General features: G+C 36.7%; 1 protein-coding gene across 1 annotated transcript in view; it reads right to left on the reverse strand.

The window, feature by feature from the left end:
- The window catches only part of LOC136879283 (polycystin-2-like protein 1), a 163,037-nt gene extending 146,327 nt beyond the window's left edge, over positions 1 to 16,710 (reverse strand). The window contains exons 1-3 of the mRNA XM_068229043.1: positions 16,552 to 16,710; positions 7,262 to 7,386; positions 1,353 to 1,580 (exon numbers count right to left, since the gene is read on the reverse strand). Coding sequence (XP_068085144.1) covers positions 1,353 to 1,580; positions 7,262 to 7,386; positions 16,552 to 16,710 — 512 coding nt within the window. The remainder of the gene's footprint in view (positions 1 to 1,352; positions 1,581 to 7,261; positions 7,387 to 16,551) is intronic.
- Positions 16,711 to 18,719: the final 2,009 nt, after the last annotated feature.

Consider the following 18,719-nt stretch of genomic DNA (forward strand, 5'->3'; position numbering starts at 1 on the left):
ACCTACACTTCCTTCAAAAACCAACTGAACAAGTCCTGGGTGTCTATCTCTTCTTCTCGTCAAATTTAGCCAAATTAATCTCCTCTCACCAATACATTTCAGTATCTCTTCATTTGTGATTCAATCTATCCATGAACCTTCAGCATTCTTCTGTAATACCACATTTCAAAAGATTCTATTCTCTTTCTTTCTGAGCTAGTTATCATCCGTTTCACTTCCATACAATGCCACGCTCCACACGAAAGTCTACAAAAACATCTTTCTAATTCTTATATCAATGTTTGAAGTGAGCAAATTTCTTTTCTTAAGAAAGCTCTTCCTTGCTTGTGCTAATCTACATTTTATGCCCTCCTTACTTCTGCTATCGTTAGTTATTTTACTACCCAGGTAACAATATTCATCTACTTCCTTTAAGACTTCATTTCCTAATTTAATATTTCTTGCATCACCCACCTTTGTTCGACTGCTTGGAAACTTCAAGACAAATTCAACCAGTTCAGTTCCAAAATGTACCATAAGTTTGTATATATTATGTAAATTGTATTTAAAAAAATAGTTTTTAAGAATAGTTCTAGCACAAGTTAATCTCCAATAAGTTGTAAAAATGTACAGATGATTTAATCCCACTTGCATCAAGCCGTTCTCATTACCGACATTATGAAAGTTAACAGTCAATATATTTCCATTCATGTGAACAAGAGTAGAATGTCACATTAGAACTTTAAAACATGGACGGCGTGATCACTCCTTTGCCTGTTATATAAATAATATTGACTATGATTAACCCTAAAATAGCATCCACTCAGAGCTCTGACTTGGAGATAGAATTAATGGCTGATGATGCCTGCAATGCCAGGCAAAACATGTACCATACTCAAACTTAATGTAATGACATTGTTATAGTCATAAAAACTTAACCAGTATTGAATAGGTGGTTTCATTAAATTAATGTTTAACGTTTAATAATTGAATTTCAATACGGCCAAAATGAAAATAATCACTTGTAATTAAGTTGCATTACAGAGAAAGTATGAAAGTAGTTAATAGTTTTTAGACCAATGGTTTAGAGTTATGTGAGTGTTTGGAGCTTGTGCATTATCTAAAATGCAAGATGGCAGTGTAGGTATTTCTGTGAAGAGCAAGCTGGAAAGAGTGATGAGTAGGGAACTTGGATACGCTACAATGTGTAAAATTAGTGGTATTTTACAGGGTAGTGAAACTACTCTGGGAGAAGACAACTCGCAGTTTAACTGCAGTGACTTGATGTTGTTTCAGTGTGCACCTGTGATATCTTGCGACGTTGGAAGGAGTTTCTTCCAATACAGAACGTTATTATTTAAAACATTACTTACTTGGCAATACAGAAAAGGTTGATGTTAGCGTTGTAGACAGTGAAATCAAGGAAGACAGCACGGGTCCCTCGAGTGATCCACAGGTTTTCCTTGAGCATCTTTACAGTATCAATGACAGCCTGTCTATCTGGTAGAGGAAGATCCTGGTAGTAGCCTCCTCCGCCATAGCTAGCTATTAGTCCCCAGTGACTTGTGCCCTGCAGCTCCTTCTCTGTGCTGTACACCCAGCTGTATAAGAAATACTGAGCAATGAGATCATTACAGTCTAGAGAACAAGTTATCATAATAAATATGAAATACATATATACATACATATGCTTACACATGCATGCACGCACGCACGCATGCATGCACGGAGACACACACACACAAACATTATGCCTTTCAGCATTCAGTCTGCAAGCCTCTGTGAATTAAGTACCTCTAAAATCTTCCATCTGCAACTAGCTCAGTGGCCTCTTCAAGTTTCACACCTTTTATCTTTACATTACAAACTGTATCTAGCCATCACATCTTGGTCTCCTCTACTTCTCTTACCCTCCATTCTTGAGTCCATTCTTCTTCTAGGTAACCTATCCTTCTCCATTTGCCTCACATGACCCCCACCACTGAAGCCCATTTATACACACAGCTTCATCCATCAAGTTCATTCCTAACTTAGCATTTATCTCCTTATCCCGGGTACCCTCTTATTTTGTTTATTTATTTATTTATTTATTTATTTATTTATTTATTTATTTATTTATTTATTTATTTATTTATTTATCTGTCTTTAGTAGCGGTGAAGTTAGGACTTATGGTCCTCTCTTACACTTAACTACATCGTTGTACAGAAAAATTGTGGAGAATATTTAATATTTTAAAAGAAACTGATTTGTATTATAAATTCAAAATAAATGCAACATAATAATTATACCAATATGTACATATCATTTGTCAAACTACTAAATTCAATTTAATGAAAATTAGTTTAAATTAATTTAATGAAAATGAACTAAATTACACACATGCAACACTCACCATCATTCACTCATATTCACCACTGTTTTTATCAGCAATCATTCTTGGTACTTTCATATCTGTTACTTCCAACTTATGAATAAGATATCTTGATTCAAACAGAGGTGCAGTGAGTATAATAGAAAAATTAGCATGTCCGAGAACAAAGTGATGTCAGTTGGGGAAAAACCTAACAGAACTTAATTTCAGATTGAGAATACAAAACTGGAAAAGGTAGATCATTTCAAGTATTTTGAATGCTTATTCTCCCAGGATGGTAGTATAGAAAGTGATGTTGAATCAAGGTGCAGTAAAGCTAATACAGTGAGCTCTCAGTTGTGATCAATGGAAAGAGTGAGCTTTCAGATGAAATTATCATTTGACTTTGCTGTATGACAGTGAAAGCTGGGTAAAGTCTTCAAGATATAAGACTGAAATTTTTTAGCACAGTCTACTAACAAGACCAAATCATCAACATAGGCCAAACTGCTTACTATATTTCCACCTAATTGAATCCCTCCCTGCCAGTAAATGATCCATGTACTGTATACTGTGAACATCAAAAGTGGAACTATCTAACTACTTTGAACCAATAATTCATTCTACTATCAATTCTGACTGTGGCCCATTGTCAACATAAATTCCTTTAATCGGCTGTAATAAGCTACCCTTAATCCTGCAGTCCCTCAGTACAGCTAACATTCATACTAGGACAGGATCTCCAACACAGCTGGCACATCTGGCTTACCTGTCCTTTTCATTTGAGTATTTTTTGAGATGATGGGAAGGTGCTGCATTCTAAATTATCTGTTTTGAACTCTCATTCATTTGGTTGTATTTAAAAAAACGTCATTTTAACATGTATTTAAAATTTTCATCTTTTGGTTTAAACCTTTTGAGTACCTTGTGGTACACACGCCGTGTTCTAGAAGCGTTATTGGACTTTTCGAAAATTTTGTAATTAACAGCGTCAACAAGAAGGAATAACTATTTGATTGGACAGAATAACAATGTTTTTAATTGGTTAACATTGAAAACAGAGGGTTAACTCCACCTATCTATTGGTCCCTTTTGTGCTTACCCCATTTCTTGTTTATCAATCTTCAACCGCTCCTCGGTGGGAGTGAATGAATACGTGTCGTCTTTCTGATTTACCATCCTAACGGTTGGACATGGTGGTTCTGAGCTCCACAAACATGGGGGATTCGACTTTCCTTCAGTGTAAGCACTCTTGTTCCTATTAATTTTCAATTGTAACTTCACTTAAATTAAAAAATTTTATTTTTATTTTTAATTATACAAGATTTCACGTTAGTCGCTAAAACTTTTAGAGGCACGATGATGTAGTTTTTCAACTATAGGCATCTTCACTTTTTTTGGAGGTATACTTAAAGAAAAAGCCTTTTTTTCATATGTTAAATTAATTTATCCATCAGGTTTTGCCCTCCATTAACTTTTGTGTAACTGATTGTAAGTAGGTTTTGCATTCCCCACTCGAGAATTGGTTTCTTTTGATGATGTAATTTTGTATTCCTTTAAGGCTTTGTTAACTTATAACTATTCTTTGGTAAATTTAAAGTCAATTAGTATGGGAATAGCTCCTGTAACAGAAATGTGAAACATCAAAGTAGGATTATGAATGTGTTTATTTGTTCTGCTGTGTACAAACCAGTTTTCATACAGTAAGCACGTGGCTTAAGTTTTATTATGTGATTATGTTATACTAAAACTTTCATCCCTTTCTTCCTGATTATGTTTATGTAAATTTCTTTGTTTTAATTGTCAACAAATAGTTAATAATGAGCTCATTTTATTTCTCTTTCAAACTTCAGTTCAAGAAAGTCTTCCGGTCTTTAACCTTTAGGGTTCCTTCTGCTATCCACATCTTGGCCTTTAGTTGTCATTTGTGATATTTTAATCTAACTGAAATTATAGTTAAATGTAATGTTTTAATTTTTATTAATTTTGTTGCGATCTGCGAGTGGTTATAATTTTCTATAACAATCTGTTCATATACCGGCCATATTCCTGTACCATTACATCAGTGGGATGATGTCAACAATACAGCACACAATTCTTATGTAAATCACTTGAATTTCAGATAATCAGGAATGCTCTCTCTCTCTCTCTCTCCAGTTGTTCCACTCATGACTGAGTATCATGACCCAAGGACTTTGTTGTCCATGATCTCCCTTACTTGATCAACCCATCTTTTTGTGACCCATCCTCCTGTCCTTGTGCCAGAAACTTTTCCTTGGACAATTAATTTTTCCAGGTTGTCATCCTCTCTTCTCATAATGTGACCAAAGAATTGCAGGATTCTCTTTGGTACACAACTTGGCATAAACTTTATTGTATTCCAATTTCCCGGATGACAGAATAATTTATTCGCCTGGCTGTCCACGGTATTCGCAACATCCTTCTCCAACACCACATTTCAAAGGCATTGAAAAATCCTGTGAATGGTAACAGATATACAACCTCCAGTATTCAATGCACATACACAGCTCACTCTCCTGTTGTTCAATGTTCAGTATTATCATTAGTTCCAGAGTGAATATGGTGAAGAATAAAAGTATCTAGAGAAACTACTGTACAAATATAAATCATCAAAGATAGAAAGCTAAGAACACAAGAACAGGTTAGCATGGGCATACGGAGCGGCAAAATAGAGAGACTATGACAAACATGAAAAATGCTACGGAAGGAGGACATTTTCCTTCTAGGTATTATTTTGTTTTTATCTCTCCATTCTCTTGTATTTATCCAACTCATTCCTCATCATACATTTCTCACATCAAGAAAGAAGAATATTCAAGAATGATCTCTCACAAGGGGTGTGAATTCCCCCCCCACCTTTTTTGATGAACTGGGAAGCAGAAGAAAACTTGTCTTGACGCATCTACATCCTCATCCTTCCTTTCTACGAGCTCCCTCTGTGGATCAGTGGTTGAATATCAGCCTCCAGATCAGACCTGGCAGAGAATAATGTTGTATGTTTGGAGGAAACAAAAAAAGTGTTTTTGACTGTCCATATCTTAAGATGTTGAGATGTAAAAGATCTAGAAGATCTCTAGTGACACTTTTGTTGTTTACCTGACAAAATTAAATTACATACTCTGTATTTTGTTTATCCTATTATGTGTTTCTTTTCATGTTCTAATCCAGGGATGGCGAACCTTTTTCAAGTAGTGTGCCATTTTAAGTCTGATTTGTTACTATCATCTGTTGACTGTGCCACTTGTTATTTTCCATTAGGGGATGTCTACAACCTACACCCCCCCCCCCCTCCGCCGGGACTTCCTTTATAAATTCCCGATTATGTTTCATAATATGTCATTTATTTATTCATTTACAGATTCATTTATTTATTTATTTATTTATTTATTATACATATATCTGGTAAATACATTTGATTGCATGTTCCGTGGGGCCGTGCCTCAATTATGGCCACGGCGGTTTCCTTCCACTTGTACGCCAATCCCATTTTCGCCACAAAACCTATCTATGTCGGTGCGAAGTAAAACAAATTGTAAAAAAAATAATTAGATACAAAATTCAAAAGTACTAATATTGCGAATGGACTTAACTTCCTCCATTAGCTTCATTATCATTCCATGTTGTAGTTTGCATGCTCAACAATTAAACTAATTTCTCCCTCATCACATTTCCATAACGAAATCTAAAATTTAAAAGATCAGGTATCCTTTTTTGTAAGGTCACATTTTGCTTTCATCAAAACATACTGTATACATGTGGGAGTTATCCAAATTAGCTTTCAACTGCTCCGAAACTTCTTCACTCATTTTTAATATTCTATCCTTGACAGCAGTTCAGCTGGCTGGCATTCCTTTAATGTGTCGGACGTCAATAAGAAACTTTGTTTCAACAACTCACCGTCAGAAATCGGTTTCCCATCCATGCTGTACTATGCAGTGAGACAGATGGAAACAGCAGCACTGATATTATTCCTTGGCCGAAAAGATGATACAAAAGAACTAGTTTGTTTTGTGCAATGCTCGATATTTTGTTAAACGAACTCTCTTCTTTCTTCATCTGAAATGGAACAAATATTCAAATGATCAGTTTCGAAGTTGCGCTTTAGATTAACTGTGGGGGATACAATTGTTTTCGAACACAGGCAACACATGTTTTTATCAGTCCGAATTCCCTTGGCCAGAGTTCTTGAAAAATACGGTCACTACCCTTGTTAAGTTTCTGCTCTTTTCGGCACCGAAAACACGTTTGCGATGTCCGTATACAAAACCACCAGAAAACGACACTATCTCACTTGAATTTCGGACCTATCAATGTAGCGGTGTTGCCATATTGCACGTCCGAATGGAACTAGTATTTAGATTTTCGATATTTATTATTTACAAGTGAAACTTTATATGTATTGTCTGCAGTGCAAGACGTATATATTAAATATTATTATGTTCATGTGGTGTGCCACCGAAATCGTGTTCGCGTGTCACTAGGTGACACGCGTGGCATAGGTTCGCCATCTCTGTTCTAATCTAATTATGTTACCAAGCGAGTTGGCTATGTGGTTCGGGTCACTTAGCTGTGAGCTTGCATTTGTTAGGATATAGTGAGTTTGAATCTACTGTCAACAGCTCTGAAGATAGTTTTCTGTGATTTTCCATTTTCATACCAGGAAAATGCTGGCTGGGGCTGTACCTTAATTAACACCATGGTGCTTCCTTCCCAGTCCTAGCCCTGTCCTGTACCACTGTCACTGGAAGACCTGTCCGAGTTGGTGCGATGATGAAAAATGTTGTATTATGATGTATGAGGTAACAGTGTAGCAATTTTAATAGGAATGAATAAATAACACTTCTAAACTTTTCCCTGAGTCAGAAAACATCGAACATGAGGATAACTAGAGACAATGAGGTTGTACTTACGCTGTCTTAGTCCCAGGCCCAAACGGTTCCCTGAATTCTGCGTCTTCAGAGTAGAAGTCATAACAAGAAGAAAAGCTCCGTCTGAAGTCTTCATGGACCTCACAGGAGTTTCCTCTTACTTGTAACTTGAATGTCATAGAACAGATCAAACATATAATACAGACAATTGAATCACAGTGGAGTACTAATTTATTTGCATGAGATAAGACCATACAGGATAAGAAATAGAATTAAATATCAAAATGAATGGTAATCATTTGATTAAATTTGATTAATAGGAAAATCTTCAAGTTAAAACTCACTGAACTCTCTTGAAATCAGATCAAAACTGAATGGCTATGCTAGGAATCCACCTGTTGCTATTTTTTGATCTGTCTCTTGGCACAGGTCCCTGAAGTCTCAGTCTCACTTATGGTTGTGACAGTAGGGAAGCTCCTGAGGTATTGGTGGTGCTGAGTAATGACATTCAAAGCAGCACTAGCTCATCTAAGTGTTATTAAAGTTATGCTGCAATAGCATTTTCTGGCCCAGCAAGGGAAGTAACAGCAAACTAGCTCACCTTGCCTAGCCTGCCTCATTTTGGCACTTGGGTTTTTGCAACTCCACTAAAACTGCACAACCTTTGGGGGTGCTATTTAAAGACGCAACCAGCCTCCAGACTGATGCAAAAACACTAATAATTTCAAGTAAATTTTAATGAGACTACAACCTATGAGGAGAAAAGTTTTCTTGTCAACAATTCCAAAGATAGAATTCTGGTATTTTTAATAACATTGGATACAGATGAATAAGGATCATATAACTGGCTCTACAAACTATTACTTAATTACATTTTAGTGACATTGCTTTACCTTGGCTGTGGTCTTGTTAGAATGAAATCCAAATGTTGTCAGAAGTTATCATCAGTCAATGAATCATGTTCTAATACGTAACTTAATGCTAGTGCATCACAGATTTCATCATTTTTCATATAGTTAGCATCTCATTCAACTACCTGATAGAATCTGGATATGGGAAGTCCACTTTTGCCCACAGTAGCTAAAATCCTCATGGAACACTTTGAGGCAAAGGATCTTTCTTCGATGTATGTCAAACTTGTTATTAGGTAGGAATATGAGCATGATACATTTGTAGTTTGTGCAGAAGGTTCTGAGAATCTTTCCCACTTCCTGGACTGCCTAATTACCAGCATCTCTCAATTAAATTCACAACTGAAATGGAGTCAGTTTACATCTGTTTAAAGATTAAATGAAACATGTACTACTAATTTACGAATTTTCTTAAGGCAAAATACAGTGTATTGATTAGGTGGAACAATTGTTGTTGTTGATTTATCCATTTAGAGAAAGCTTTCGATTCAGTGAGTAGATGGGCTGTCATCCACGGAACCACGGAACCCAATGGTGAGAGGCTGGTGCGCTGCTGCCTGAGCCATGAAGGCTTTCAAAGACTGAAATCTAAAGCTTAATCCACGGAAAACAAGAGAAACTGTTTGTAAAAGGGGTGACAAGTTTTCAAAGATTGAATAGTTGTGGATGAGCAAGAAAAAGCTAGAAGTTATTTAAAAAAGTGAATATTTGGGGATTATTATAAACAGCAATGGTAGATGGTCAGAATAAATAAAAAGACCAAAATGAAGGGAGTAAGTGCCTTGTAAGAAGATAATGACTTAGAAAGACAATATGGGATAGATTTGGGGATGAACTCGCCTAACACCACCAGAGTCTATTTATTAGTGGCTTGTAGGATTTACTACATCTACTTTAGCCGGAATGGATATATTGTCCACTGAACTCGACACAAAGAAAGGGTAAAGACTGCAGAGAGTGGAAGAAAGTAGTTTGGCAATCTCTCCACACTAAACAAGGATCACTTATAGAACTTGTTAACTCAGCAGGGTGAGATTGCTGCCTTCCAGCTTGCTTTCAGATTTGGGGAGTAGGTCATGAAACAGTAGCTTTTAAATGTAGTCGTTAATAAATTTTCCAAAATAATTATGGGATTGCCAAGCTGTACTGCATCATGGAGTAAGAATGATGTACGAAGTGATGAGTATACAGGCAGATATTGTGAAATGATTTTTTTTTTGCTATTGGCTTTACGTCGCACCGACACAGTAGGTCTTATGGTGACGATGGGACAGGAAAGGGCTAGGAGTGGGAAGGAAGCGGCCGTGGCCTTATTTAAGGTAATGGGAAACCACGGAAAATCATCTTCAGGGCTGCCGACAGTGGGGTTCGAACCCACTATCTCCCGAATACTGGATACTGGCCGCACTTAAGTGACTGCAGCTATCGAGCTCAGTTGTGAAATGAATAGGCAAATATTGGTTGAGATTAAAAATGGGGAGAAGTAGTGAAATTCTAGGAATAGTATATCAGCACCAAATTAAACATCAAAATGATGGGGTGAAAAAGCTACTAGAAAACATAGGAATGGAGTGCTACTGAGAAAGAACTTTATCAAAGGATGACAGAAGATTGTGTAAGAAGGCAGTCCAAATAGTGAATGACGTAGGAAGACAAACTGTTGATAAACTTAACCATGATAGGTTAATATGGTAGTATGATCCGTATTGATTAGTCTGAAATGTATTACAGAACTATTTAAAATAGTTATATTTGAATCCACCTTGTCAATACACTTATTAATGCAAGAAAACTATTTATTTAACCATACATGTTTTGGGAAGTCAACCATTCCCTTCATCAGTGATCAGTTCAAAGTATAAAACAATATAACACTAGCTTTTGTTTTTACAATTCAAAGAAGTATTGTGTCCTAATTCACCATATCAATGAAAAAAGAAAACTTATGAAATATTATAAAAATGATTTATACATAAAATGTTGTTGAACTGAATGAGAATACTTATATAAATTTAAGATCTTCAAGTTTTTCTTCTTTTTTTTTTCTTTCTTTTTGTTCCTTAAATGATCATATGCTAGTAAGAAAGAATTTAATACAACACAGCAAATTAAGTAAGGTGGAAATTGAAGAATTTTAAACATTAATAGAATTTACTTTGGAAAATAACTATTTCATTTTTGACAACAAAATTTACAAACAATCTAAAAACTTCGCCGGCTTCAGGTATTTTGGCAAACATATTCATGGATTACATGGAATATAATAAAATAGTGGATAAAATAGATGGATTGATTACATGGTTGAGATACGTCGTTGATATATTTATTATTATCGATGAACAAAATGTTAAACCTGATGATATATTAGAGTATTTAAATACTTTGGATAAACAAGTGCATTTTAGGATGGTATCTGAAAATGTATAGAATAGCATATGATCATTTAAGGAACAAAAGGAAGAAAAAAAGAAGAAAAACTAGAAGATCTTAAATTTATATAAGTACTAGCTGATGTACCCGTGCTTCGCTACGGGATTCTCAGAAAAACTGCCTTTGTGGTTTTCATAACTGAATTGAACATAGGTCATTACAAAAACGTCAGTAGGAATGTAGCAATTGAAAGCAATGTTATCATATAAAATATTCGATCAAATTAAAAACCGCACACTTTCTCACTTTCAACGAACAGTACTACGGTGCCGATCTAAGAGTCCAAAGTTCCAGAGCTGGAATAACCAGGTCGCAGACTGCCGTGAACACTCCTCTGTCATTATTCCGTTAAATATGCACACTACTCATTCCAATCAGTGCCTCAGAGTAGGGATTGAATAGCTCGAATACTATGATGAACCAGTGTGTTACGTACCAGATATATCAGAAAATGTATGAACCAGAGGAATGGCATGCTAAAGAAGAAAGTTATCTTACTCCCCAGCTACTTCCCGCCAATATACAGTCAGGCTGTTACAGTCGGTACGACCAGACAAGTTGCCCGTGTGGTTAGGGGCGCGTAGCTGTGAGCTTGCATCTGGGAGATAGTGGATTCGAACCCCACTGTCGGCAACCCTGAAGATGGTATTCCGTGGTTTCCCATTTTCACACCAGTCACACCAGGCTGTACCTTAAAGCCAAGGCCGCTTCCTTCCCACCACTATTCATTTCCTATCCCATTGTCGCCATAAGACCTACCTGTGTCGGTGTGACGTCAAGCAAATTGAAAAAGCCTCGGTACGCTGCAGTGATCCTATCGGGGATGAGATGAAACAGAAGACAAAAAGCACATTACAACAAACAATGGTCAATGTAATGTTATTGTTGATAAAGTTTATGAGCTTTCTATATTGCAGGCCTTCACATTAGTTTTCTTTCGACTCTGTGATATTAGGGTGTCTTACAAAATTATTGATATCGTAGACTGTAGTTCCTTATTCTCAAACTTTACATACCGATTTTCACTAAATTCTGTTTACACATTTTCTCGTGACTCGGCGCTGATATGGACCTAGTAACAAAAATCCAAATTCAGGAATATCTCTGATTTTATGCGGTACGGTAACAATGTATAAGACATAAGTGATCGGAAATTTAATAACTTCTTACACAACTACTACTAACTTACGACATAACTAAAGTTATGTTAGTTATGTAGTATTTATCGATACGACCACTATTTACATAAATAACTTATTTGAGAATTACATTTCAGGCCTTACCCTAAACTACCATTTCACTCAACGTAAAGAAAATAATTTGTGGCCTAGATTGCAGTGGTTCACCACCCGACATTGCATACCGATTTTCATTAAATTCTCTTCAGCCGTTTTCTATTGATGCGTGTACAGACAGACAAACAGACAGACAGACAGACATTACGGAAAAGTAAAATTTGCATTACCTTGTTGCTGTGAACATGACAGATACAGAAAATCAATCATTTCAAATTCTGAGCAATGCACAGGCAAAACACTTATTTTATATATAGATTACATTTCAGGCCTTCCCCTAAACTACCATTTCACTCTGTGCAAATAACATTATTGATAGCCTAGATTATAGCGACCTATTCCCCGATTTTGCATACCAATTTTCGTGAAGATACGACCACTAATAAAATAAATATTTGACAATTAATTTTAGGCCTTCCCCTAAACTACTATTTTTCTCAGCGTGTATAGCCTATATTGTAGCGACTTATTTCCCATCTTTGTCTAGCAATTTTCATTAAGACACGACCATTAATAACATAAATATTTGAGAATTAAATATCAGGCCTTCCCCTAAACTACCATTTCACTCAGCGTGATTAAAATAATTTATAGCCTAGATTGTAGCGGTTCATCGCCCGACTTTACATTCCGATTTTCATTAAACTCTCTTCAGCCGTTTTCTTGTGATGCGTGTACATACATACATACATACATACATACATACAGACAGACAGACAGACAGACAGACAGACAGACAGACAGACAGACAGACAGACAGACAGACAGACAGACAGACAGACAGACAGACAGACAGACAGAAATTACGGAAAAGTAAAAAAATGCATTTTCTTGTTACTGTGGACATGACCGATACAGAAATACCATTCTATTCAAATTCTGAGCAATGTACAGACAAAACTCTTATTTTATATATATAGATAGATTACATTTCAGGCCTTCCTCTAAACTACTATTTCACTCAGTGCGAATAACATTATTGATAGCCTAGATTATAGCGACCTATTCCCCGACTTTGCATACCAATTTTCGTGAAGATACGACCACTAATAAAATAAATATTTGACAATTAAATTTTAGGCCTTCCCCTAAACTACCATTTTTCTCAGCGTGTATAGCCTATATTGTAGCTACTTATTTCCCATCTTTGTCTAGCGATTTTCATTAAGACACGACCATTAATAACATAAATATTTGAGAATTAAATTTCAGGCCTTCCCCTAAACTACCATATCACTCAGCGTGATTAAAATAATTTATAGCCTAGATTGTAGCGGTTCATCACCCGACTTTACATTCCGATTTTCATTAAATTCTCTTCAGCCGTTTTCTCGTGATGCGTGTACATACATACATACATACATACATACATACTACATGCATACATACATACATACATACATACATACATACAAACAGACAGACAGACAGACAGACAGACAGACAGACAGACAGACAGAAATTACGAAAAAGTAAAAAATGCATTTTCTTGTTACTGTGGACATGACCGATACAGAAATACCATTCTTTTCAAATTCTGAGCAATGTACAGACAAAACTCTTATTTTATATATATAGATTCTCATTCAGTTCAACAACATTTTATGTATTAATCATTTTTATAATATTTCATAAGTTTTCTTTATTCAGTGATATGGTGAATTAGGACACAATACTTCTTTGAACTGTAAAAACAAAATACGAGGTATAGTGTTATATTCTTTGAACTGACCACTGATGAAGGGAATGGTAGACTTCTCAAAACATGTATGGTTAAATAAATAGTTTTCTTTCATTAATAAGTGTATTGACAAGGCGGATTCAAATATAACTATTTTAAATAGTTCTGTAATACATTATAGAAGACAAATACGAGGGCGGATCAAATATAAACAGGAATTACTTTTAAAAATTTATTGCATCAACCAAAAAAACCCCCCCCACATAAATAGAGATCACTTTTCTACATAGTACCCTGCCTTCGATATACATTTTCTCCATTGGACTGGTAAGTTTTTGATGCCGTCCTGATAGAAAGAAGAGGGATGTGTACGGAGCCAGTTGCGCACAAACTCTTCTACACTTGCATCATCATCGAACTGCTGTCCTCCTAGGTCTTGCCTGAGTGGTCCAAACAAATTGTAGCTGCAGGGTGATAAATCTGGACTGTGTTCCAGAGGTGTCTAGTGAATTTTCTCCAGTTCTTCCCTCTTTAAAGCAGCAGTATGCGACCTTGCCTTGTCATGGAGAAGAATGATGTTTCGGACAAGTTGCCGGTTTTGCTTGTTACAATTACGCAGCTTTTGCTCCATCCAAAAGGTGACAGTAATAGGCTGCATTAATTGTCCTTTGTTCATGAAGAAAATCCAACAGCAAAATGCCAGCAGAGTCCCAGAAAATAGTTGCAAGCCCCTTTCCAACAGATGGGCATGTTTTGGCCTAGACCGGACCTGCTTCGTCTCTTCGCTGCCACTCCAGGCTTGTTTGCTTTGACTCTGGGGTGTAATGATGCACCCAAGTTTCATCACAAGTTACATTACAATGCAAGAAATCTGCTTCTTCCTCCTCGTAGTGACGCAAGAGTCTCTGACAAACTTCCTGGCATAAAGTTTTTTGTTCCTGGTTGAGGAGATGAGGAACCCACCTGGCAGACAATTTTCTGAAATGAAGTTCATCTCGGATGATGGTTTGAACACTTCTGTAACTTATTCCTATGGCTAAAACAATTTGCAAAACTTTTATTAGCCAATCTTCACCAATAATGTCACGAATGGCAACAATATTGTCTGCAGTGGTGCTTGTCCGCAGTCTCCTTTCACAAGGTTCATTTTCTACAGCTTCTCTTCCTGACACAAATTTTTTAGCCCACTCATATACTCAAGTCTGCGAAAGTGTTTCTTCCCAAACTGTGTGTGGAACCGTCTCAAAATTTCGGAAGGTTTGGTGCCCTCTTTTGTGAGAAATTTGATAATAATGCGTAGCACAACAGACGTGTGCGCTTCTTGCCCACTCATGGCATACTGAAGCAGCCCAGCTCTCCACCATCGTTCGCGCGCGCAAACCCCTTCTCCTGACACCTCCAGCAACATCATGGCAAAGCCCCACCAGAGAATTATTATTAACAGCAGCGGTACATTCAATTTTCTATTTATATTTGATCCACCTTCGTAGTAAGGGTAGAATGTAAGAGCAAGAGAACACTAACAGAATTTTGCAAAGTAAGTGAAAATATGGCAATAAGGATGCAAATCGAAATCGACTTTCAACTTTGCAAGCACAGTGTAAAAACCACATTTGTCACTGGCAGGATAATTGGGCATCATTCAGGAAATAAAAACAAAGTAGTCCCACTAATCCATCCTGTACTGTATGAAATTGCAACAAGTTGGACACTGGGTAAACTGGTTCGTTCTCCTCCGTATCCTTGAATTTAAAAAAAAAAATTGATACTCACCTGATTACTAGATGGTTCACTCAATGAGTTAGTATAATCATTAGTATATAAAGCCACATGTAAGAAATCCAAACAATTACCTCCTTTTGTATGTGTACCTATAGTTTAACTTTAATAATTTTCTCTCTCATATCTTTAACTAAACCTAACTAATGCAATGGCACTACAGCCCTAAAGGGCCTTGGCCTACCAAGCGACTGCTGCTCAGCCTGAGGGTCTGCAGATTACGAGGTGTGGTGCGGTCAGCACAACAAATCTTCTCGGCCTTTATTCTTGGCTTTCTAGACCGAGCTCGCTATCTCACCATTAGATAGCTCCTCAATTCTAATCACGTAGGTCTGTCATATCTTTACTTTCTATATATTCTATCCATCTTTTCTGTCTTCCATTCGAATGGGAATATTATATTTTTCTCTCACATTTTAATGTAAAATCAAATTAGTTCCATTCATTATATTTTGTTTCTACAAGTGAAAGCTATACATTGAAATTATTATTTCTGGCTAGATGATCTTCTTCTGTTGCCGTCTCCTCACAGAAGGTTGGCAAGCAACATGAAGGAAGTTTTCCTATTTTGTGTTTCCCGCATTGGAATTGCCGTATGGTGGATATCGAAACTGTCACAAGTTCCATGTCAAGGATAATCTTCTCTGCCTTTTCTTCCAAGTGTAACACACAATTTGAAGCATACAGTACATAACAACAAACGATGTAGAGAAGATTTAAGATAATTGCGTTGCAATTAACTCAAACCTTTAATATAAGTGAGACAGTTTCTGACATACTAACGTTGAAGTTACTATACTGTATTTAATTGCTGAGCACTCTACTTAAACAGAAGGAAACCATAATTCAATTTAATTGATTTCAGCTGTTAAAAGTGTTCATGCTCTTCAGGCCTTTTCAATCGTGAAATTACCAGCGTGTTTCAGTGGTCTTGCCTAATTATTGTGATGTGTACCTTAAACACTCCTCAGGGTCTACCAAAAACTGATAATATTAGACACATCAATTTTTTAAAGATGCTTAAGCTAATGAAAAACTAACATCTCCTTGTTGCAACCTTCCAAGATGCTGGTGGCTAGTGCGCCATTGAGACACCACTGGAAGTTTGGTACGTAGGACAGTGCAGTGATGGTGTACTACGGGAATTATTTATCTCCACATGGAGGTTGAATGTTTTTAAGAAATATATTGATTTGGCTTGATACTTCTAACAGAATTCCAGAGAAAGTTACTTACCTGTCTTAGTCTTGGAAGGCCAAGAATCTTGTTCTCATACAACATTTTTTTATCATCATCTGAAGTCTGGTAGTTTGGACTGTTTTCTCGATACCAAAAATCCCAAAAGAAATTGTCTATCATGACCGTTTCAGCAAACTGGAAAAGGAAATATGACATTACCTCAGGAGTACATTATGGTTCTGGTAAGAACAATGAACAATGAAGACATGCATAAGTAATAGTAATTTTATGAAGCTATTACTAGGTTGGTACAGTCCTTGTAAGGCAGACCCCCGACAAGGGTGGGCTGCATCTGTCATGCATAAAAAACTGCATTTTATTTTGTTGGAGACAGTTTTGTGTGGTGTGCAGGAGTTGCAGGATTGTTGGGGGCAGCACAAGCACTCAGTCCCCGAGCCAAGGGAATTAACTATTTCGACTAAAATCTCTGACCAAGCCTGGAACTGTATCCGGCATCCTCATTCAGCCAATGAGCTGGACACATGGAAAGGAGCAAAGGGACAAATAAGTGATATATAGAGAGGTAGGAGCACATAATAAGACATGCACAGTGACATGTCAAGATTGGAAGGAAGATCAGTTGAAAAGGAGAAAAGGGCAAACATGAAAACACAAAAGGACAAGGGGAATCATCACATTTTCAAACAGGCTCCCTCCACATCAATCTCATTTCCACCCCATATTTATCTTAATCTTTTCATCTCTCCCATTTTCTGTGTTTATCCACCTCTTTTCTTATCCTACACTTCCCATATCAAGACTGAAAATCTGTCAAGATGGCACCTCAACGCACATTGAAGCCTGCCCTTGTGATGAAGCTGGGAAGCAGAAATGGGCTCATCAGGTGCTGAGAAGAAATGGATGTAGAAGAATTGGGGTTGACAAGGAGAGATTTGGTCTGTCTGAAGACAGCAGTGTATGAAGATGTGAAGATTATCCTTGTCCTTTTGTGTTTTCAAGTTTCTCCTTGTCTCCTCCTGTATGGTTTTCTCTTCTGAATTCTGATCTACCGTTGTGTATACTCTATTCACATTCCTATCATTCTATATATGACTTGGAGACATGAATAATGTACTTTATACCCTTCATATTTCTAAGGTGATTGTATTTTTAATATTTAAATAACTTGCCTGATTATTGTGATGTGTACCTTAAACACTCCTCAGGGTCTACCAAAAACTGATAATATTAGACACATCAATTTTTTAAAAATGCTTAAGCTAATGAAAAACTGACATCTCCTTGTGGATATGGTTGTATCTCAACTTCCTCGCAACATATTTATTTATTATTTATTTATGTGTTTGTTTGTTTGTTTGTTTGTGTATTTATTTATTTATTTATTTATTACTCAGCCTGAAGGCTGGTTGAGTATTCAACAGCTATGCCATCAGCTCTTATAGATGGCCTAGGTGTCACTGAAGAGGCATTGTAGGGGAGTGAGGTAGATTCCTGTTGTTTTCCTCGTCAAGCGTGAAATTGCTATTACATACTAGCTGCCCAATCTACTGCCAAGAATGTACCAATCGAGCCTACAAGTGATATTTAACACCATTTAAAACAGGGACTTGCCACATAAGGAACTGTATTACTAGCAAAGCTCATACTTCAGTCACTTTCATATTGTCAAAGCCAAGGATAAGATTGAGACAGAAAAATGAAAGTATCAAAATTGTTCTATCTCACACCAGAAGAAAATGTGCACTGCAATCACAAGGTCATGTCAGAAAAAGGCAATCAAAACTCTTAAGATTATGTATATTTAAATTAGAAATTGTTGATGAGAGTAAAGCTGATTTATAAATTATAATATAAAATATCAATACTTCTACACTAAGGGTACGACCACACTGCACAAAACAAACAGCCTGAAACAGCTTCAGGCAAAATGTTTTGGCTGTTTCAAACAACTCTGCGCACACATGCAGCAAACTCAGACAGTCGTCAAGATGTCATCTGGAGAAGATGATGCAGATGAATGCATACTAGTAATGTGGCAGTTGTTGCTCTTAAATTCAAAACCATCCAGCTCCATTGCTAAATGGTTAGCATGCTGGCCTTTGGCCACAGGGGTCCTGGGTTCGATTTCCGGCTGGGTCGGAGATTTGAACTTTAAATGGTTAATTCCGTTGGCTCAGGGGCTGAGTGTTTGTGCTGTCCCCAAC

This window comes from Anabrus simplex, chromosome 8, assembly GCF_040414725.1.
Source record: "Anabrus simplex isolate iqAnaSimp1 chromosome 8, ASM4041472v1, whole genome shotgun sequence".
In the NCBI taxonomy this organism is placed as follows: Eukaryota; Metazoa; Arthropoda; class Insecta; order Orthoptera; family Tettigoniidae; genus Anabrus; species Anabrus simplex.